This window comes from Rhinolophus ferrumequinum, chromosome 11 (assembly GCF_004115265.2).
Source record: "Rhinolophus ferrumequinum isolate MPI-CBG mRhiFer1 chromosome 11, mRhiFer1_v1.p, whole genome shotgun sequence".
Taxonomy (NCBI): domain Eukaryota; kingdom Metazoa; phylum Chordata; class Mammalia; order Chiroptera; family Rhinolophidae; genus Rhinolophus; species Rhinolophus ferrumequinum.
This window is the reverse complement of record NC_046294.1, coordinates 1,236,019-1,259,172: the sequence shown is the minus strand read 5'-3', so window position 1 is coordinate 1,259,172 and position 23,154 is coordinate 1,236,019. Positions and strand designations below refer to the sequence as shown.

The window sequence follows — 23,154 nt, the reverse complement described above, 5'->3', positions numbered from 1 at the left end:
CATTGCTCTGGGACCCCCAGTGTGAGGCCTGACCACCACAGCCCCCCTCTCTCAGGGTGCAGGACCCGGTGACCTGCTGTGGTGGCTTACAGCTTCTCCTGCTCTGGAGGCTCTGGAGACTGGTTGCCTCCGTCCTCGTCCTGGGCCCGTAGCTGCCTGTCCCTCTCCCGCCGGCGTCGCTCCCGGGTGGCCTCCTCATCGTCCTCCAGACTCCACTGTGTGGCGAGCCTGGGGACACAGAGAAACGGTCACACCTCGGCCCAGACCCTCCTTCTCCCACCCAAACAGGCCTTGCTGAGCTGTGGGCTGAGGGGCTGGACCGCCCGGCCCTCTCTAGGCCTCAGTTTTCCCATCTTTAAGGCAGAGGTCATGTGACATGGTGGTGAAGGTGCCCTTGGCTGGGGGGAGGGCCCAAGGTTCTGTAGGCATCTGATATCCATGTGCCTCCTGGTGAAAGAGGGCCCCAGTGTACAGGATGGGAGAAGACCCTCGACCAGCTACACCCCTGGACCTGATCAGAGCCAGGGTACAGGCCAGTGAGGCTCTGGCCCCAGGCAAGGCCCCGGAAGACCTGGGAAGGTGTTGATGAAGGTACGGAGAGCTGTGGCCACCAGACAGCTGGTGCCACAGGCCCTACCTGAGTCAAGTGGCTGCAGCCTTGGCCAAGCAGGCACTGCCAGGCCAGGCTGGGGTCAGGCCAGGGGCAGATCCAGCCAGGCAGCCACCCCTACACTGACCAACCTGGCTGGAGTGCTCTTTCCTGTTCCCCACGAATATGGTACCTCGGGATAAGGTGCCCCACGAGGACCCCAGGCCCAGAGAAGGGGCTGCCTCCAGTCTGAGCCTGACCCCACATCTGAGGACCCTGCAGGGTCCGCGTATCCAGCACCATCCCCACCCTCTCAGAGCCCCCCATGGAGTCTCTCTAGGCTGTTCCTAAGATGGGGAAACTAAGGCTCACTGCAGAGTCAGGCTCAAGACAGCCTCCTCCCTCAGGGTGTGCTAACACCCACAGCTTCTCGGGGTCCCTCAGGGCCACGCAAGGTTGGCCTGTGACTGGGGGTCCACAGCCTGGCCGCCCCCGCCCCAGTCCAGCAGATCCCTGGCCCTTGGTGTCCAGCCAGCATGGCCCTGCCTCCTCCCCCAGCCCCCCTACAGCCCGAGAGGGGCGCCCCGGGTCCCCACTGCTGCAGGGCTCACTGCCCCACACCGGGGTCTCAGCCCCTTCCTGCCGGTGTCCGCTGAATGACCCCGCAGCGCTATCTCTGGGCCTCCGCCCTGAGGCCTCAGCCGCCAGCTCGTGATCTAATCTCTCTTAAGACTCCTTGGAGCCTCTCAGACAAAAACCAGGCCCCCCCACAGGCTCAGCTCAGGCCCACTCCCCCCGCCGCGCCTGTGGGACCCAGGCCTCCGCATCCCAGGCTGCCCACCCCCGACGCCTGCCCCCACGGGCCCCCGGGAGCCCTTGATCCCCACACCTGGTCCCGTCACGTGGCACATGAAGCCCTGCCTCCCACTCCAAGCCCTCGGCTGGGGGCTGCGGGGCCCCATTCTGTGTGGGAGGTAGAGCTTGGGGTGCTCATGGAGCTGCTGGGGTTTGGAGTCCCTCCCCACCGTGTGCACCAGCAGCCCCTCCAAACGGTGGGTGGGCGCGCAGAGCTAGGTCCCACGCTGTGGGGTGGAAGGAAGGTGCCTACCCCTCTTCTGAGGTGGCCCCAGGGGCATCCCGAGAGGGTTCCTTGGAGGGGTGAGGCAGCCATTTTGTTCCCCTCGCTCCATGTCTCAGCGGCACAAGCCTACAGACGTGTTTGTGTTGGGGTGTTTGGGCCAATGTGTGATGCATGGGTGTGTGTGAGCCCACGTGGGATGTGTGCCTGGGCCTGAGGCCTGGGGCTGAGCCTGAGCTCCTCCTCTACCTGGTCTCAGGTTCCGGGGGCCTTTCCTACACAGGACAATACTCCCCAGACCCTCCAACAAACCCTGGGGACACTGCACCAGCCAGCACAGAGCCCACACGGTGTCTCATGTTTAGACGTGTGCAAATGCCCTGGGCTCACCCTCTGGTCCTGTGTCCAGGCCACAGGAACCCCCACGCAGGCCTGTGCATGGCTCCTGTACCAAGCAGAACACCAACACACAGCACGCAGCTGGGCCTCCCTTGCACACACAGACATGTACACTTTCTCACGAGCCCCACGCTCAGGCCCACGTAGGCACATAGACCCACACTCCACGTGTGGGCACAGACACCCCACACCATGCACACACATGAACACACACGGATGTGCACGTGCAGCTGAGACGTGGGACGGAGGTGAGGGCCAAAGGCAGGGCCAGCCCCCCAGCACACTGTTTACTGTTTTCCCGGCCATCGCCCCGGCAACGGCCCTGGGAGAGGCCAAGAAGTATTTTCTGAGAACATCCTCCCTGAGGCCCCTTTGAGGGTCACCCCCTGCTCTTGCCACTGCATGGGACACCCCCCCGCCCCCAGCCCTGCTGGTCAGGGAGTCGGGGGGTGGGGGCAGAGTGGGAGTGCAGGGTAGGGGTCTCCCAGTGTCTCCCCAAAGCCCCAAGCTGCGAGCAGCCACCCTGCGAGCAGCCCCTGACCGAGCAGCAGCCCCAGGACAGGAGCCAGCTAGGCCCCTTGCCTCCCGCCCCCTCCCTTCTCTCACTGCTGCCCCAGGATGTGAGTAATGCGGCCCCTCCTGGCCCCTCCCATGACCTCAGCCCCTCACTGCTCCACAGCTGGGCTCTGTTCTGGGAACTGAGGTGGGGGTGGCTCTCTTGGGGTGGGGTGGGGGCCTCTGGCCTGGGAAAGGCGCCCCCGGCCAGAGGCCCAGACCCCTTGGCACGCTCAGCAGAGCTGTCAGGACGCTGGCGACAGCCGGCCGCCTGTGGCCCCAGCTCAGCCGGCTGCAGCTGCAAGGGATTTGCTGTTCCTAAGCAAACGCAATTACGCGATTTCCTGTGTCTGTTCTGGCTCCAGGCTTGAGGCCCAGGGCTCAGCCCGAGGGGCGCGGAGTGGGGCTCCACACCCCCGTGTCAGGCTCCACCGCGGGGCCCTGCCCCACCCAGGGGCAAGAGCGTGCCAGACCCCAACAGGCCGGGCAGGCTTGGGACTCCCCATACTCAGTGGGGCTCCCTGAGTTCAGGGGCTGCCCCCACCCCCGCTGGCGGGGTCCATCACCTCCAGGCTCCTGACTCAAGACGCCGGCCCCCCTCCTCTGCTTCCTCTGCAGCCCCAGTCCCCGCTGAGGACCAAGGATGCCCGTCCTGGGCCAGGCCTGGCCCTCCCAGCTGTGCCCCCTCCCTCTTCCCCTGCCAGCGTGGCTGGCTCCAGAAGGGGCTCCAGACCTTGCTCTCATCTCTACTTTGCCCCCTGCAGGCAGCAGGTGGGCTGCCCCACTTGCCGCTCTGAGGCTCCTGAATGTCAGCTTAGAGTCATGGGGAGGGCTTGGGGCTCGGCGGGGGCAGGGGCCAAAGGGAGGACAGCCAGGCCAGGCCTGTCACCCGGAACTTTCTCTTTAGGCCCACAGGGGACCCTCCTAACCACAAGTCCCCTGAACACCATGGGCAGGAGTTGGCCGGGAAGCCTGGGGAGCTGCACTAGTCCTCCACCCCCGTCCCCAGCCTCCCTCGGGCCTCGTACACCATGCACCAGGGTGGACACTTGCAAAGTACTGGCTGCTCAAGTGACTGTAGTGGCCACAGTGGCCAGAGAGTGGAGGGAAATGACCCACGGAGAGGTCTTAGTGCTGGCTTCCCTTCCGGGGATGGAGGGAAGCCCACGCGCCCACCACCTCGGTCACAGACCAGGCCTCCAGGGCAGAGGTCTGGCCCTCTCGGGGGCGTGGGAGAGTTCAGCACCCCCACCCCACAACTTGGGGTGTCTCTCACCGGTTGGGCAATGCAGAGTCCTGCCCCAGGCAGCCTGGGGAGGGTCTGCGGGTACAGTGCTGCCAGGGTGCTGGCTGTCACTAGTCCTTGCCAGGGCAGCTGGGGGTGCAGCTGTGAGAGGGGAGGACGAGCCGGGAGCACAAAGAACCCTGAGCCAGCTAGCAAGCAGGTGGTGGTGGGTGGGGCGGCCGGAGAGCACCAGACGCCCCAGGCAGGGGTGCGGGCACTTGGCTGCAGCTACAGGGACCTGCTCCGCACAAACCTGGAGCTGGTCCAGCCCGCCCTCCCTCTAGGGGCACCTTTCTGGGTGTGCCCATGACTTGCTGGGCCTAGGGAGAGGCAACCCCTGTCCTGGTGGTCACAGCCTCAGGGGCCAGGCAGACACACAGACACGCCGCCAGGCACCCCACTGCTTAGGGGAGCTCAGGAAGAAACGCTGAACTTAGGTCTGAAAAATGAGCAGGAGTTTGTGGGCCAGGGAGAGGGTGAGGGCAAACACACAGGCGAGAATGTGGGTGGCCGCAGACCCCGTGTGGCCAGGCCAGGGGGGGATGGCTGTGGGGACATGGGGAGGCAGCTCTGTCAGGTCCACGCCAGCACAGGCACCATGAAACTGGCATTCCAAAGAGGCCCAGGTGGCATGTGAAGGGGAGGGGAGGCAGGACATTCGGAGGAAGAAGTGACAGGCTGGGACTGTGGGGTGATCAAAGGGACAGAGTCCCCCCAGAACCCCAGGGCATTCGTCCTGTGCCTGTGGGGAGTGGGAGAGATGGGGAGCTCCACAGGGTAGGTATGGGGGAGGTACCAAGTGGAGCTTGGGCATGCAGAGTGCGGGGTAAGTGGGGACCCCCAGAGATGGTCAGTGGGGAGGGACTGCAGGTGAGGGTCGCAGGCTAACGGGGGAGAGCCCCGGGGGTACCAGGCCTGAGGCCCCTTCTGCCTCCCTGCATGACCTCTCTCCTCCCACAGGGCACCGTGTGCACGTCAGAGCTGAGGCCCAGAGCACCAGGCTCCTAGACTGGCAGGCCACGCTGTTGCCAGGGGCCTCAGTGTCCCCACATGTGAGGCTGATGGCGCTGACCTCTGCCCAGCGTTCAGCTCTGTGCTGGCTCCTTCTGACTCCCCCCCATGGTCCTCACTCCCAGGCAGGACCCAGGGGCCTGGGGCAGCTGTGGTCTCAGGAGGAATCAGGGCGCAGCAGCTAAGCTGGAGGCCCCAGGGTTACAGAAGGTTCTGAGCAGGGAGGATGTGGAGGGGATGGTTATTGGAAGGGGACATGAGGTGGGGAGCCTGCTGCCAGCCTCAGGGTCACAGGCGGAGGCCCAAGGGGCAGGGGCGTAGGGTGGGAGGGAGGCCTGAGTGGAGGAGACAGCGGCCAGTGTCTGTCAGTCACCCCAAGGAGGAGGGGCTGGGGGAGGTCTGGCAACAGCTCCGCCCCTCCAGGGAGGACAGGGGCTGGGTCGGACAGGGCTCTGGTCTCTCTGAGCCCTCTTCTCTGTGAGACCCCAGGCCTAGCCTCTAACTCCCCAGCGATAAAAGGAGCACTGACCCTCCCCAGCAGGGTGAGAACCGAGACCCTCCCTGGCCAGGTTGAGCTCCCACTCCCCATGCCCTTTGCCCACGCCACACACCACTTTTCTCTTGGCCCTTGTGGGCCCGCCCTGGGCAGGCTCCCCGGAGGAGGGGACATGTGCCTGCAAGGCTGGCTTCTCCCACAACCAGAGAGGCGATGACACCCCAAAGGGCTCAGGCTGGGGGTACAGACCCCTGAGAGCCCAAAACTGGCAGGAGAGAGACCCGCTTGCAATGTGCACTAAGTGCCCCCTCCTCAGGCAGGGCATCCTGGGGTGGCCCCACGAGGGGACGCAGGGGCACCCTGCCCAGCCCATGACTGCAGTCCCTTCCCAGCCCCCAGAGGAGGAGGACGGCTCTGCAACCCCAGCAGTCAGCTTCTCCTCTCTGAGCCCTGCCTTGGGAAGAAGCCAGGGCAGCCTGCTCATGGGCCTGTTTGCATGACAGTGACATTCGCCCAGAGCCACCCACCCGCGGACGGCACGGGCCTCACCCCTTCTCCCAGCCCAGGTGCACCTCTCATATCCTACCCAGTGCGGTCTGTGCGGGACCCTGCTAGGGCTCTCTGCCTGACACTCCCTCATCTTCCCAGTGGGGCAGCACTTGGGGATTCTTGTTTGGGGGGACCCCCACCTGCCCCATCCAGAGCCCCTAAAGCCAAGGAACCCCCTTCTGTACATCTTTCCCAGCTGGCCCCAAAGGCAGGTCAGGGAGAAGTGGCCTTGGTCTTGGCCTCTGGTCACTGAGGACTCTTCAGGTCAAGCTCTGGCCCTCATCTCATGGTGCCACTAGTTTCTGAAAAGTGGGGCCGGACACCACAGACACACATGCCACGGTCCCCCCAAATTCCTCCCTGGGCCGGGCTCTCTGCTTCCCCCTGCTAATACCCAGTGTCCTCCATCATCTCCTATCCAGCCCAGGTTTTCGGTCCTCATAATTCTTCCCTCCCCACACCTCAGTCTAACCCTGCCGGCTCCCTCTTTCCCCCTCCCGTCCTCCCTTCTCCCGCCAGGTGCTAGGGGCCCAAAGCTGGGTGGGATTTCCTCTGACTCCAACACCCACCCCTGGCACCACGGACACCACCGTGGTGTGGCCCAAGGGCCACGGAGGAGGCTCCTTATTCCAAGTTTTTATTTGGGGAGGGGAGTAGCTGGCAGGAGGCCCCCTCAGGAGAGGGGCTCCTGTGCCTGGGCCCAGCCCTGAGGGACAAGGGCACGTGGTGGTGGAGAGGAAGGGGCCACAGACGGATGTGTGTGTGTCTGGGAGGCATTGTGAGGGGCACATCCGCCAAGGAGGCACAGGGACCCTCACACAGCTCCGTTCTCTCCCCGTCCTGCCCGGACCCCAGATTCAAAGCCCTCACGACCCAAGTTCCAGTACTGTGCCCCGCCAGTGCCCCTGGGGGACAGTGCTGTGGGAGGGAGGTCTTCCCTATGGCGTTGCTGGCTCCCACACCCCGCTCCATGGCCCAGCTGCGGCCGCTCTGCTGGTCCCCAGCACTGCCTGCCCACTACTCCCGAGTGAGCCACCCATGCGGGAGGAGCGCGACCTCAGCCCGGATTCCGATGTGGAAGGCTGTCCCCGAGCCCACATGATACACCTGGCCCTTGGGTTCCTGCGGCAACCTTCACCCCACACCTGTGACGTGGTGGCTGTCTCGGGCCCCACGTGGCTCCTGGGGGGACCAGGGTCTGAAAGCCTGTGGGGGCAACCGCAGCCCAAGCCCGCCCGTCACACCACCTGGCCCCTAAAGCCATCCAGGTGGCCAGTGGACCGCCGTCATCCACCCAGACAGCCCGATGGAAGGATGCCGCGGCAAAGCCTCTGTCACCCAGCTGCCCACGCACAGGCGGGCGGGTCTAGCCTCAGGGAGTCTGTGACCCCGAAACCTTCCTGACAGGAGCTTCGCCCACTCTCAGGTCTCCCTTTACAACTTGGCTCCACAAAGCTGAGCCTTGAGCTCTTAAGACCCTGTCAAGACTGGAAAATGGGCACCGGGACCCCTAACTCCTCTAGCCCAGGCTTCCCCTGGGTCCTCAGAAGCTAGGTCCGGCTCCGTCCACCTCTGCCCCAGAGTGGGGTCCAGAACCGAGCTTGACGTCCCGCTGACCGGCTGGTCACCTCCCTCTGGCTGAGTATCCTACCTTTTGTGATGTGCTCCGTGGACAGCCGCTTCCACACCTCAGCTCTCATCTGCTCTGACCAGCTGCCCGTCTGGGCTTCGGGTTGGAGGTCAAGGCCTCACCCTCCTTGGGCTCGTTCTGCCCTTGGGTCCAGCATGACTGTGGCTGGACTGGCCTGTGCTTGCATTCCTCCCGCCGCCCTGTGCTTGCAGGTCTTCCTGTTCTCCTCCGAGTCACTGACCACAGCACTGCAGGGCCTGCGCCAAGTGCCACACAGCCCCAGAGACCTCCCCGGGCGCCCCGCCCCTCCGCACTCAGCATCCTTTGCTTCAGTCGGTCATCCGCCTACACACTGCATCCCTTGGTCCGACCTCCCAGGGACTGGACAAGGGGGCTGACCACACGGCGCCCCAGCTGACCGGCAGCCCGGCTGCATCTCCAGGTCCAGCCCAGTCTCCTCTTGGCGCCGGACGGCCCTCCAGGAGAGCCAGTCGCTCGCGAGCCGGGCTGGGACTGCCTGGCACAGCTCTCGGAGTGCTCACGAGGCCAGGCCTTGGCACGTTCCATGACACGCGACTGGTGGCTGGCACCGGCTGGGGCTTCTGCCATCCCTCTCCCCTTTCTTCCTGCCCAGAACCCGGATCCACCTCACACCCCTGAGTGCCCCACGCAGGGTTCTACCCACAGCCGTCGCCGAAATGGCTTCGTGTCAGCCCAGCCCCCGGGTCTCTGGCTGCCCACCTGGGCGGGAGACGCAGTAGCCTGGCATGCGACCACCTGTCCATCAGCCCCGGTGCCGCCTTCACAGGGAGTCCTCGACCCCAAGTGCCCAGAGCAGCCAGACCCTCTGGCTGGTGCCTCCACACCAGGCCTCCAGCCCCTCCTCTGAAGCCACCTTGCTCCCCAGTGCCTCGGCACCGATCATTCCAGGGGTGCAGGGCCATGGCAGAACAGGAAGCCCGGATTCTGACACGGGACTGGCCCCAGTTCAGTCTCCATCACGTCACGCCCTGGCTGTGTGTCCTCATTCTGCAGACCCCCATGCCTGCCCCCCCGGAGCAGGTCTTGCCGACCCCTAACCTTCCTGGACCTCAGCTTCCTCATGGGCACAAACAGGGAGATGGGGCCAGGCTCAGTGGCCCCATGAGACTCCCATGTACTTGGGATGTCCCACCAGCCGAGGTCAGAGGGACATGCCCCGGTCCTCTGCCCCGGAAGTTACAGCCAGGAACTGGGGGCTCAGCTGGAGCAGACCCTCCATAACCAGCATGTGGTTCCTCATGGCCGTCCTCCCACCAGCGCATTACACACGAGGAAACACGGCTTAGCTTAGCGGTGCAACGTCTCCCCGGGGCTACGGCACACGGGGGTTCCAACCCCACAGCTCCTGAGAACAGGTGTGGGAGACCAGGCAGTGATGGAGCCGGGTCCCCATTCAGGGGTGCCAGTCCAGGCGCAGAAATCGCAGGCTCAGCAACGCCCCCCCCAGTGGGTTCTGTTATTCCCTTCACTCCCCTCACCCTCTTCCCGGCCTCATGGGACCTTCCTTTCTTTCCTTTCGTTCCACCTTCCTGCCCGCTCCCGTCTTCCCCGGAGACGCAGGGACAGGCACGAGATGAGACGGGGCTGCCCAGCTTCCCTGCTCGGCCTCGGCTTTGCCGGCCCTGGGCTCCTTCCCTCTGCTGCATGGGGACAGCGTGGGGGCCCTGAGGATCCTCGGCAGCACCGTGGCCCCTGAGCACCCCCGTCTCCTGCCTCGTCCACCCCTTCTCTTCGCTGCTTTCACTTGGCGTCTCCTTCCTCTTGACCACGGTCCGGTCCCATCCAGCCCTGCCTGTCCCCACACTTCCTCTTTCTGCCTTCGTGGTGGTCCCCAGCCCCACCTTTCCCATTCTGGCTTTTCCTACCTTCTCTCCTTTGTCTCTCAGGCCTTCTTCACTCTCTCTCACTTCCTTTTCTCTCTTTTCCTCTCCGTCCTCCGTGTGCCCCCTGGGCACATCCGGGCAGCCCTAAGCGCATGTGGCCTGCTGGCCCCCAACCTCACCTCAGGACTTCCCCTGCCCGCTGTGGGCAACAGCCGTCCCTCACAGCCAGGCTCTCGCCTTCTGGGCTCGGCCGGGGTCTGATCCCACTCAGTGCCCGGGTCCAGGTGCCAGGGTGCTGCACCCTTCTTCCTGCCCCTCTCACCCCTGAGCTCTCGCCTGTAGCCTGGTGCCCACCTGCCCCCTCAACACCTGTGTGGGCCAACCCCTGGCCACCCACCTGTACTGAGCTGCTCTGAGCGTGATGAGGTGTTTCTGGGGGCCGTGCCTCCTCCAGCCATCCCATGGGGGCCAGGAGTCACGGGGTGCCCTCTTGTGGCTCTGGTAGGGGTTCGGGGGTCCAGCGCCCAGGTGCCGGGTACACCCTGGCCGCTGCTGGCTTGCGGCTCTGCCCTCTTTTGCTCCCCAGCTGGAGCCTGGCCTGAACCTCAGCACTCTGAGCTCCTGCCCTGACACCCTGCCCAGGAGGCTGGGCCATTAGGTTCCTGTACCCTAGGCTCCCAGGGCAGCACCCGCTCTGGTCGACAGACCACCCAGTCCCGAGGTGGCGCCGCCCACCAGACGCCAGGCCCTGCCAGGGCTGGGGCCACCCCGCCCCCAGATCTGGGCCTTGGGTGGGCCTGAGGCAGCCACGCCCCTTTGGACACTGTGGTTTGGAGGCCTGGCTTCCCCCAGCCCCCTCGGGCCAACCCAGCAGGCTGCCGGCCCCAGTCCTTGCCCTGTTGGCCATTGGGGTCCCCAGAGGTCTCCTGGGACTGGCTGCCGCAGGTGGGACAGCCAGGCACAGAGATCGCTGTCATGTCCATGGTGGACGGGTGCCTAGAGCAATGGCAGAGGGGCCCACACAGAGCTGCTTCAGCCTCCAGAGTCTCCCCTACTGGGAATCCGAATGACACAAGGACGCCAGCCAGGGTCACTCAGCCAGCCCCCTTGCTCTGTGCCAGCCCAGCCTCCACCTCACAAAGCCAGGTGCCCAGGGATTGTGGGACCAGGCAGGCAGCCCAGGGCGTAGGGTCCCCTTGCTGCCTGTTCCCTGTCGCTGCCACTGGCCTGGCCTGATGTGCTCAGAGGCAGCAGGCCAGGCGCAGGGGCACAGCTTGGCATGGGGCGACTCTGGGGGGGCAGTGCTGGGGGTCCGGCCTGCCAGCCTGAAGCGTCCTCCTGGGCAGAGATAGCAGGGGACGATCCTGCCTCTGGGTGGCCACACAAGCGGCCACAGCCCCGGAATAAGCCAGATTTAGAGGAGGAAGACGCGTCACATCGGGCAAGGAAGGTGGTACCCCCTGGCCCACAGCGTCATGTGTAATCTGCTTAAACTGGATTCAACGTACGCCATGGCTGCTGATGGCGCCCCGCTTGTCACAGAAACAGGCCGTGTGGTGTCCCCCTTCCCATTTTACGCCCAGGCATGTGGGTGCTGGGAGAGCCCAGGCAGTCCGCGGTGAAGGACCGGGGTGAAGTGGCAGGTGAGGGAGGAGGGCTCCCCAACTCCCCCAGTGACCTTGGACAAGTCATCAGCCTCTGTCATCTGTCAGATGGGACAGGGGCCTGTCTGCCGGGCCTGGGAGTTAAATCCCTTAGATACGGAGAAATGCAAACCACAGGACGGGTGGCAGAATGTCACCAGCCTGGCAGGTGTCATAGGTCCCTGTGGGTGTCGCCAGGACGGAGACCGGGAGGGTGTACGGGTTAGTGTACGTCCCGTATGTCCGTGAGCACGTCCACCTGCCGCTCGTGGGGTCGCTCACAGCAGCGGGACAGACACACTTCAGCCTTTCTTTACAAGGGACTGTCCCCTGCTCCCCACCCACCATCCTTCAGCAGAAGTACCCAGGGAGTTCAAAGAGACACTTCCTTCGGCCCAGACCCAATGGCCAGCCACCTGCACGCCCACCTGCCCTGCCCAGGTGCTCAGGGGCTCGAGCCCAAGTCTGGTCTCATCCTCAGCCGAGCTGTATCCTCCACACCTGTCTGTGCCTCACTTAGGACAGCAGCCTGGCACTGGGTTGGGAATGGAGGCAAAGCCACAGCTAGACGGATGCTTGTGGCCCATGTCCTCCTGTGATGAAGGGAGTGTGCCTAGCCAGACCCTGGGTCTCTTCCTGTCCTTCTCCATAGGTCTGTGCTCTTCCTCTCTTGGGCCTCAGTTTCCCCATTTGTTAAGTGGACTGGTTAGCTCTGAACACCGACCCCAGGCACACCTCAGTCCCTGGGCCACAGAGCGCCCTGGAAGGTTACTGCTGACTCCTGGGAGGGCAATCCCAGCCACACAGAGCCTGGAGAGGACAGGTGTGAAGCCCAGGCGATGACACTCGGGGGTCTGCCTTAGGAGCATGCCCAGTGGGTCCCAACCCTTGGTGGCAGCCCTTGGGCCATACTGGGGTGGGGCTGGGAAGGAGCACGAGCTAGAAGGGCCTGGGGCTGCTCTCAGCTCCGTTCAGACGCTGCTGAGCCCACCTGCACACCTCTTTGTCCCTCCTCCCTACCAGAGCCAGGGTTTGGGGGGGTCCTGGCAATGCCAAGAGATGCCCATCCAGGAGCTTGCCCAGCATGCTCCATGCCATCAAAGGAGGCAGGAGCAGGCTCACAGGCCTGGCAGAGGACAGTCCTCCCAGCTCAGGAGAAGCCGCGGCAGGCTGCATGGAGGCAACATTTCAGCGGGGCCTCAGATGCCTGGAAGGGTAGAAGAGGAGAAGGAAGGGCATTGCAGGTGGCTCAGAGGGATGTGGTGAGTGGCCCCTGGCGAGAAGCAACAGCTCTGAGCCTACCTACGGCTGAGCTCTGCAGAGCTCCTGGCCGTTTGCCTCTGCTCTCTCTCCACGACACAGCAAGGCAGGTGACATCACATCACTACTTTACAGAGGAGGAAACTGAGGCCCGGAGAGGATAGGGCACTGGCCCAAGGCCCGAGGAGGCAGGAACCAAGACAATGGTCCAGAGAAAACCTGAGTCTGAGGCCCGAGTACTCGATATGGCCCAAGGTGCCTCCCACTCAGGGCTGGTGCACAGAGGGCAGTGGGTCCATGGGCTGCAGAGTCCAGTTTCATCATGTGTAAAGTAAGGATGACTGGACGGTCCCCAAGGGTCAGTGGGACAACAGGTGTTGCCTCAGAAGCCTTGTGCAAATGTGCTCTCCATCCTGAGAGCACTGAGCCAGGGCAGACCGGCCATACAGGTGGAAGAGGAGGAGACGTGGCTCGTGTGCACGCACCTGCACGCATGTGCATGTACCCAGCCGGCCTGGCACACCCCTCACCCTGCCCACAGTGTGGGGGCCACTCCTGCCGGGCTGGGCCAGGCTCCTGGAAAGAACTGAGGGAGCCCCACGCCCGGGGCTGGCCTGGCACAGCCACCCCGGCCAAGGCTCAGCAAGTGCCAATCGTCCGTGGGTAGCACCGGCGTGGGCATCCTGCCCTGCCCTCGGTGCCCCGGCTGGGCCAGCAGCGACCTACCTCAGGAGGTGCTCCAGGCCCTGTTTGCTAGAATTCCTCCTCAGGATTGCCGGGCTGCTCATGCTGCTGGCGGCCGCCCGCCTGGCCAGCGACCTGGCCTGACCCCAGCCCTGGGGACGTGCGGCTCCTTCTTCAAAGGCTCCTGTCCGTACGCCCTCTGTCTGCTGCCCTCTGTCTGCTGCTCATCCTGTGACTGGGACCCCTCTCTCCCCCTTCTCTTGTTTTTTTCTCCTTTTCTTTCTTTTCTTTTCTTTTTCTCTTCACTTTTCTTTCCTTCCCTGCTCCTCCTTCACACCCTCTGTCTGTCCCTCTATCTCGGGCTGTCATTCACTCTGTCTGACACCCCCTCCCTTGTCTCTTCTCTCTGTCTGCTGGTCTGTCCTGGCCCCTCTGGCCCCTGGGGGGGGTCTCCTGGGCTGGCTCCCTGCAGGCTGCCCCCCGCTGCCTAAGTGCCCCTCTGTCCCCCGTCTCTGGGCCTCTGGACTCTGTGGGTCTCTGGACCCCCTCCTCCTCAGACTTAGCAGCTGCTTCCCTTTCGTTCCCCCCAGCCCCCTACTCCGCCCCCCTTGGTCTCCTCCACCTCCACTGCTCCCTCCTTCCCAGACTAGTAAAAATGTCAGAGCGAAAGCCTCCCAGCCCAGCAGAGGGGCTCAGTGGGACCTGGTGGCCTGTGACGGGCAGGAGCTGTCACCTCTCCCCTCCAGCACCTTCACAGCTGCTTCCTGCCTCACTCACTCGCCCTTCTCCTTCCTCTCTTCTCATGAGCTTGCAGGGTGCCTGGTCCCCCATACCTGTCTCTCCATCCCTTCACGCCTCTCTCCTCGCCCTGGCCTGGCCTGGCCTGGCCCACTCTCTGGCCCTCCTCTTTTTCTCTCCTGCATCTGTCTTTTAGGTTCAAGTGCCCTGCCCTGCCCTCTCACCCCCTGCCCTGCCCGGCCCTCCCCTGCCCTGCCTGGTCCTGGGCACTGAGCCCCTTCCTCTCCCGTCCCTTGCCTCCCTGGTCCCAAAGCCAGCCCCTCTCTCCTCTCTTTTCCCTCTGGTGTCTCTCTGTCCCTATCTCTGTCTCCCTCCCTCCCTTCCCTCCCCCTCCCTTCCCTCCCCCTCCCTTCCTCTCCCCTCCCTTCCTCTTCTCCCTCCTTCTCCCTCCCCCCTCTCCCCCTCCCTCCTGGTGCTCCATTTTTCCTTTGTTTATTCCCAGCCCTTTGCTCCTGTTATCACCTCTAGGGGGAGGCCGGGCACCCCAGGAATCCTCTCTGCTCCCCAAATGGAGAAACTGCTGCCCTCCCCAGCTACCCACCCCCAGACTGCACTGGGAGGTCAGAGCAGCGAGACCCCAAGAGGCAGACACCAACACAGCCTCTGTGGTTTGGTATCCATCCTCCCAAGAAGTGGCAAATGGGCACAAGGTCAGGCGGTGCCCTGGCCAGCCGCGCCCCCTTGCCCCTGGTCCTTTGGCCAAGGCCCCAGAGAAGCAGCCCAGCCCATTGTTTCCCTGGTTGGGCTTAGTCACTCACCGTGACTCACTTGAGAAGACTCGAGGCTAGTGGCTGGACAAGGGGAGGGACTGGACTCCCTTTCTGGGGGAGTCACTGAGGACCAGCCATCTTCCATCTAGGAGCTCGCCCTCCTGGCTAATGCTCACACCGCCCATGGACACTATGTACCCATGTCCCGGGTGGGGAAACTGAGGCTCAGGCTGGTGTCCAGGGTCTCAGAGCCAGGGCCTGTGAGCCAGACCACGAGCCAGGTCTGAGGCCGGCTGGCCACCCAAGCACTGGCCCGGAGAGGCTGTCTCTGTGCACATGGCCCAGCCTGAGCCCTCCAGCCCCCCTGCCACAGAGGAATGGCCGCTCTCGTTTCCTCCACTAGGGGCCATGTGCGTGGACAAAGGGCAAGGTTATGCTCACACGGGCAAGCGGTGGACACGCCAGTGAGTCACTGTGTGAAGACAGTGTGTGTTGGAAGTGGCGGCAACAGTCGGAAAACTTCCACGTGGGCCCACAGCTCCAGTCTGCAGTGACTCAGGTGGTGGCCGGCTGGTGGAGGCTTTGTGGGGGTCAGGAAGTCTGGCTCAGAGCCCCCCGCCCACACATCAGGCTGGGTCCCGTGACCGGTCCTGGAGGGGAGCCCAAGCGTCTTCCCTTCCCTCGCACAACCCAGGAGGAGCCGAGAATGTGGGGAGTGCCGAAAGGCAGCTGTGCCCATCGCCCAGCCCCAGCGCCCGGCCCAGCGTCCAACACAGACCTCAGGATTCTGGCAGAATGAGGAGGAGGGCAGGGCAGCAGGGCCAGGACGCAGCAGACCAGCCAGGGACGAGAGAGCCTGCACTGTGTGTCCGTGTCAGCCTGCCCATCACCCCCGCACGCCTTGCTCCTAGTCCTGGAATCCCAGTCACAGCCAGGAATGGAATGTGCCAGGGCATATTTTGGTTCAAAAGAAGGAAAAATATTCGTACCTGGGATTGAGCAAAGTCCCTGACACGAAGAGCTTAGAATTACACAGCTTTCTACCAGAAATACTAACAGGTGGGAAGTGACAAGAACAGGTCTTTAAAGGCAGTGACCAGGATTCATGGTTTACAACTAGGAACAATAGGGCACCATATTTGACCTCAACTCTACTATTATTTGTCCATCTGTTCATCCATCTTCCATCCATCATTCATCCATGCTCCCACTCATCACCATCCATTCATCCATCCATCCACCCACCCACTCACCAATCCATCTGTTTATCTGTTCACCCATCCAGCCATCATCCATCCATCCATTCATCCATCCATCCACCCACCCACTCACCTATCCATCCGTTTATCTGTTCACCCATCCAGCCATCATCCATCCATCCATTCATCCGTCCATCCACCCAGCCACTCACCTATCCTTCCATTTATCTGTTCACCCATCCAGCCATCATCTATCCATCCATTCATCCATCCATTCACCCACCCGCTCACCTATCCATCCGTTTATCTGTTCACCCATCCAGCCATCATCCATCCATCCATTCATCCGTCCATCCACCCAGCCACTCACCTATCCATCCATTTATCTGTTCACCCATCCAGCCATCATCTATCCATCCATTCATCCGTCCCTTTTACATAGTTATATTTATCGTATCATTCACCAATCTATCAATTTCTAGATACATCTACACCTTCAATTATCCGCATAAACACAATATATCCTTCCATCAATCCATTCAATCCATTCAAGCATTCGTCAATACATATATACCAATGTCCATCCGTCTCTCATCTCTCTTTACGTTTCTTCACTGAGCAAGTATCCATCCATCTAGCCAATCACCCGTGCACCCATCCAACCATCTACCTAAATGTCTTATGAGACACTTAGAAGCAGCATTCAGCTAGCCACCCATCCATTTGGAACATAATAACCACTCAATATATGTCAATTACTGTGCTGTGTATGTTCACCCACCGATTTGTGTACCTGCTTGCCCAGCTAACCAACCAGCAAGCTGTGGTCAATACGTCTTTCTATCTCTTTAAATATTCTGCTGTCCTTATACATACATATTTTAGTATTTACCCATCCCATTCATACATCCATCATGTATGTCTGTTCATCCATCCATCCATCCATCCGTATGTCCATCAACCGGTTACCTTTCCATCCAGCAAGTCATGCATCCAACTGTGCATATATATGTGTATATATACATATATATATATATGTTTCCCCAAACACGGTATATAATATACATATTCTATTCCTGTCTTATATTAATTTTTGCTCCAAAAGACGCATTAGGGCGTATTTTCAGGGGATGTCTTATTCTTCATGTACAACAATCTAGATTTATTCAAATGCAGTCCTGTCCTCTTCTGGAACGTTGTCATAACGTACTAAACGTGTCCATCTGGCTGACGATCTTAACGGGGGCTTGTTTTCGGGGAAACACGGTACACATATATTTGTCCTTTCATATACACATCTGCCCACCACGCTGACCATCACGTCATCCCAACGAGTTAGTCCTTAAAGCAGTTGCTAATACGTGGTAAACCTTCAATAAATGTTAGTTCCTGTTATTCTCATCCATCCATTCACTAATCCATCTCTCATTCGACCAACTATTCACTCATTCATCTCTCCATTTATCTTCATGTAATTGTCCATCTATCCATATATTTTTCAACAAATCTATTGAACATTTACTATATTTATTTTTTAGGTGCTGGGGATTCTGCATTTCTCTCCTCTGACATTTTTGTGGGAACAAAAAATGTAAATATTTGTATTTACATTAAGTAAATATTTACTGTATCATATCAGATGATGGTAAATACTATAGAAAGTGTAATTCAAGGTAGGAGGACATGGAGTTTTGGAAGGGATTGATATTTTATGTATAATAATCAAAGACAGCCTCACGGGAAAGACTCAGCCTTTCCTTATTTCAAAAGCAACTTGAAAAAAATGAGAGCTAGCATTATACGTTGGGGGGAGAAAGTGTTCTAGGAAGAGAGAACTGAGTGCACATTTTCGGATTTAGCCACGTCTGTTCATCAGCCTGTGTCTTCAGTAGTTCACCCAGCATCAAGCCGTGTCTACTTACTCACTACCTGTCGTCTTTCCCACTTATCTATCTCTTTCTGTATTTGCCCATCTATCCATCTAAGAATCTATCCATTATGCATATCCATCCCGTGTCTACCTTGCCTTATCACCTTCTATTCATCCGCCCAGTCATTTATCCGCCTGCCTTCCGTCCATCGACCCATCCTCCCATTTATACGTCCATTCCATGTGTCCATCTACGTCCATTCCATGTGTCCATCTGCGTCCATTCCATGTGTCCATCTGCGTCCATTCCATGTGTCCATCTGCGTCCATTCCATGTGTCCATCTGCGTCCATTCCATGTGTCCATCTGCGTCCATTCCATGTGTCCATCTGCGTCCATTCCATGTGTCCATCTGCGTCCATTCCATGTGTCCATCTGCCAATCCATCCGAAGTCCATTCATCTCCTGCACAAAAATCTGTCCGAGTTGGTGACCAGCTTGATGTACACAGGTTCAAAATAGTGAAACACGTGAACAGAATCACTAAACGATTAGAGTCAGCGCCCATTTGACAGGCCAATGCTTGTGTCATGCCTGTTGGTACATATTCTAAACATCAGGTCTGCACGTATCCATCCGTACGTCCATGTGTCTGAGGCCGGAAGCCCGGCCAGTCTCCAGGCCTCCAGTCTCCAGGAAGCCTTTTGGAAGCTCCTGGAAAGGACATTTCTGGTGCCAAAAGCTAGAGGCGGGCATTTGGGAAGGGCTGCGCTGGAAAGGGCTGAGGCTCCTTTCTAGACACCTCTGGAAAGAACCACCTTGTTCTGGCAGGGCCAGTCCTATTTCTGCTTTCTGGACAGGTCACTGGGGTGCTTCCTCACTGTGCCCCATGCTGGGTGGATCTCAGAAGCCCCTCCCTCACCCCCACGGGAACTTCCAGGGGCAAAACTTCCGGCGGTGCTACGTGGGGTTATTGAGCACCTACAAGGGGCAGTCCAGCCATTCCTGGCTTCCCCCAGGCCTTCCCGGGTCCCTGGAACCCCGACCTTGAGCCCACAGGGGGCACCGGCTCCCCAGAGTCCCTGCAGAGAAGGGAGCTTCCGCTCCCAGCCAAGGCCATGCGGGGTCCGTCTGCTGCTGGACAGAGGCCTTCGGGCAGTGCCTCGGCCCCTTAAGCCAATGTTTCTACCTGTGAAATAGGAGGTCCCGGGACCACCTCCCTGGGTCCATGAGGACAACCTTGGTTTGAAGCGTTGGGTGAAGTCTGGCAGGGGAGCGAGCTTGCAGTCTGAGCAGCTACGACTCCAGATGGGGAAACTGAGGCCTCGGGGGGTGGGGCTTATTTGCCCAGAAAGCGCTAGTCCAGGCATCAGCTGGCTGATGCTACATATATATCCATCATTCTATTTACCCACCCACCTTGCCGAACATCTATCCATTTGCCCATCCAATATTGCTACCACTTCTACCACCACCGCCACTAGCTAACATGTATGAGAAGTTATGTGCCAGAGAGTTTTCTAAGTGCTTTCCTTCTATATAACCCCCAGAAAGTCCCTATGGGGCAGATAGTATAGTATGTTAGTGAGGAAACTGAGATACAGAGAATTAAGTAACTTGTTCAAAGTCATGTCTACCTATTTTCACTACTTGTATAAGTCAATCGTGTATATTTCATCATTCCTGTCCTCCAGCAATTTATCTGTCTGCTTATCTATATGGTCAATCGACCATGCACACATTGATCTGTCCATTCATCCATCCACCCATGCATTCATTCATCCAAACGTACATACATATGTTCTTCTCTCCCTTCATTTATTCTTTATCCATCCATCCACCCATTCATCCATCCATCCATTTATCCATCCACCATCCATCTATCCATTCATCCATTATCTATCCATCCATCCATCCATTCATCCTTTATCTATCCATCCATCCATCCTTCCATATACGCATCCATCCATCTCTTCTTCCATCCATCCATCTCTCCATCCACCCATCTACCCTCCATACATTTATCCATCAATTCATTTTTTCTTACTTCCTACTTTTCTTCATCTATCTTTCCTTTAAGTCACACTTTTCTCCATCATTGAGTCTTTCATTTTCTCTTTTTCTTCTTGTGTGTCTAAGACATGGTTCATAAGCGTGGGGCCCGAGCAGGGAAGAGAGCAGACCTTCATGGCCCAGTAGGCTGAGTGCCACAGTGGAACCGAAGCAGCGGCTGGAGAGGTAGGGACTTGTCCTCTTGTTCAAACATTGTCACACCACACACACCATACCCACTCACAAAGATATGCTCACAGAGTGGTGTCCCTGTGGAAGGTGAGAGCCCGTGGCGGGGAGGACGGTGGGTCAGGGCGGGTGGCCTCAGTGGCTCCTGGGTGACTCCAGGCAGAGAGCAGTCTCTGACTTACAGAGGATGCAGCCCCAAATGGCACTAATCTGTCGTCTGTGTTCCTCAGTCCGGTAAAGGGAAAGGGGCCGGGGTGGTAGGAGGTGGATGGAGTGGCACTGGGTTTGGGTTAGGGCTGGCGGGGAGAAAGGCTGAGGCTTCTCTCTACATTCTTCTGGAATCAACTGGCTAGATTCACCTGCCCCAAGTGCCATTTCCTTTGAAGGGGAGGCAGCTGGGGGATGAGGAAGTGAGGGAGGAGGCAGCCTTGGGTTACCTCAGAGGCGAAGCCAGCAAAAGGGCAGGTACGTCTAGGAAGGAGGGGCCCAGATACCTGGCGTGAGGGGCTGAGTTCTTCCCTGCAGTGGGAAGGGGCAGGTCTGAGATGCCCCCTGCCATGGGTGGGACAGGGCAGTGACGCGCTTACTGCCCTCACTCACAGCCCATGTGGCAGCTGGGGACGCCAAGGCTCTGGGAGGGATGGGAAGTGGGTGTCCCCTCCACCACTACCCCACTGTCACTGTCACAGCCCCACAGGCCTAGTGTCCTGTGTGTGCATGTGTGTGTGTGTGTAGGGTGTCCTCCCTTGCAGAAGCACCCACAGTACCTGGCAACCAGGAAAACGGGGACCCCAGAAGGGCAGGTAGCTGTAGTGTTGTTTGGGTGTCCATGGGGGGCTGCCCCCGACCCTGTTCCAGGAGGCCTGAGCCCCTCCCATTCCTGCAGGAGGTGGGTGCCTGCAAGGGGACACAGGCACTCCCTGGGGCTCGGACGACCCCTCCCTGCCAGCCCGTGAGACCAGATAGCACTTTCTCCCACCCCAGCGACTCCCAATGTCCCAGCTTAGAGGCTGTTAGCAAATGGAGTCTGGCCTCAGGAGAGGACAAGGGACTTTCCTCCCCCTGACCCCATCTGTCTGTGTCTGGCACCGCAGTGCTGTGCTGGCAGAGCAGAGCAACGAGGCCTGGTTTTCTCAATCCCCTAACCTCCTCTAAAGCCCACACAGGCCCCCCAGCCCCTCTCTCCAAGTGGGGGTCCTGGCACATGCACCTCCAGATAACTTTCTCTAAATCTCAGCTCACTCCCGGTAGAGAGGCCCTGATTCTAACTGCCTCCGGGGAACTTGGGGGTAGGGGAGTTTGGGGGACCCCTCTGCTGGATGCCTTGTGGTCTCAGCCCCCAGTCTCCAAGAAGCCTTTCGGAAGCTCCTGGAAAGGACGTTTCTGGTGCCAAAAGCTAGAGGCGGGCATTTGGGAAGGGCTGCGCTGGAAAGGGCTGAGGCTCCTTTCTAGACACCTCTGGAAAGAACTATCTCGTTCTGGCAGGGCCAGTCCTATTTCTGCTTTCTGGACAGGTCGCTGGGGTGCTTCCTCACTGCGCCCCATGCTGGGTGGACCTCAGAAGCCCCTCCCTCACCCACACAGGAACTTCCAGGGGCAAAACTTCCGGCGGTGCTACGTGGGGTTATTGAGCACCTACAAGGGGCAGTCCAGCCATTCCTGGCTTCCCCCAGGCCTTGCCGGGTTCCTGGAACCCCGACCTTGACCCCACAGGGGGCACCGGCTCCCCAGAGTCCCTGCAGAGAAGGGAGCTTCCACTCCCAGCCAAGACCATGCGGGGTCTGTCTGCTGCTGGACAGAGGCCTTCGGGCAGTGCCTCAGCCCCTTAAGCCAATGTTTCTACCTGTGAAATAGGAGGTCCCGGGACCACCTCTGTGGGTCCACGAGGACAACCTTGGTTTGAAGCGTTGGGTGAAGTCTGGCAGGGGAGCGAGCTTGCAGTCTGAGTAGCTACAACTCCAGATGGGGAAACTGAGGCCTCGGGGGGTGGGGCTTATTTGCCCAGAAAGCGCTAGTCCAGGCATCAGCGGCTGATGCTGGTCACGACCCCAGGACCCAGCCCGTCCTCCTCCTCCTGCTGGACCTTGGGACTTGGAGCCCAGGAGAGCAGAGTGGATGCTCCCGGCCCCACCCCTGCTGGTGAGGACTCCAAGGGCCTCTTCCAGCTGACACCCACAGGCCCATCACTCTGGTACCCTACGAGGGAAACCAAGGCACAGGCAAGCCAGCAGGGTCGTAGAGGGGAGGGCAGCTGCTATGCCAGCTCACGGTGGCACCGTGGCGGGGCCTTACCCTGTCTGGTCCCCGAGACCCTCGCAGCACTGCCCCGTGTGACTCCAGGGATGTTTTATGAGACAGATAAAGCCCTAGAAGGTGGTGGGGGTGCAGAGAAGGAGTTCCGGCTTCCCAAATCAGCAGGGGGCCCGCCCCCAGCTCAAGGAGGGAAAGTGCAGGCCCTCATGGAAGGTGGGAGGAAGCCGGGACCTCCACCAGCCTCGCCAGGGATAAGGCAGCCAGATCAGCCTTCCCCTCCCCTGGGAAATTTCCGGGTGCCCAAGACCCCTGACCTGGGTGTCCTAAGGCCTGACGCAGCTCTGACGCGGAAATGACCCAAGACTCAGCTCCCCAGTTCTTCCACCCCAGAAGCCTGAGTGGCCTTTGGCACTGCCCACTGCTCCGGGGCCACGTGCCCTGGCTGTAGCAGATGGTGTCTCCCCTACTGGGAGCGCAAGTGGGAAGGAGGGCCACCTGGGGACCTGGCTGCACGGGGGTTTCTGACCCATGGGGTCCCACCACACCCTCCCACCCTTGGCTCCCTCACGGGAATGGGACCATCCTAGGGCCGTCTGAGGGGGAGGCTCTGTCCTGGGGCAGGCTGAGCGGGCTGCCCAATTGTCCCACTGGAGAGGCATGGCCTGCCCTGGGCTGGGATGCAGGTTGATGTCTGAGGCCCGACAACCTCTCTGACAGCATGCAGCATGTGTAGGTTTGGGGGCAGGTCTTGCTGGCTCCACTCCAGTCCAGCAGACCCAGCAGACCTCCTGGGGGCTCCCAGCTGGGGCTTCCCAAGACACAAATCCCCTGCCTGGGTGTGGGGACTTCTCAACCCCAAAGGAAAATTCCCCGTTTCCTCAGTCACCTTATGAAATGAGAACCCGCCCTGCCTCTCGGTTTCATTCTGAAAGGTCGGTGTCGCACACCACATGGGGGGGAGGCGGGGGCTCGCCACAGGCAGCCCAGGTTCAGGGACCAGGGGTGCATCCGGCTGGCTCTCCAGCCCAAAATCCCACAC

At 60.2% G+C, this 23,154-nt stretch overlaps 1 protein-coding gene across 3 annotated transcripts in view; it reads right to left on the bottom strand.

Moving 5' to 3' along the window:
• LSP1 (lymphocyte specific protein 1) overlaps positions 1 to 23,154 on the bottom strand; it is a 35,189-nt gene that overhangs the window by 10,299 nt on the left and 1,736 nt on the right. For 2 of the 3 annotated variants that reach the window (XM_033120126.1, XM_033120128.1), the window contains exon 2: positions 91 to 228. In XM_033120126.1, the coding sequence (XP_032976017.1) occupies positions 91 to 228 (138 nt within the window). Of the gene's footprint in view, positions 1 to 90; positions 229 to 13,086; positions 13,564 to 23,154 lie in introns of those variants that run through there. The other variant, XM_033120127.1, reaches the window with a different exon arrangement.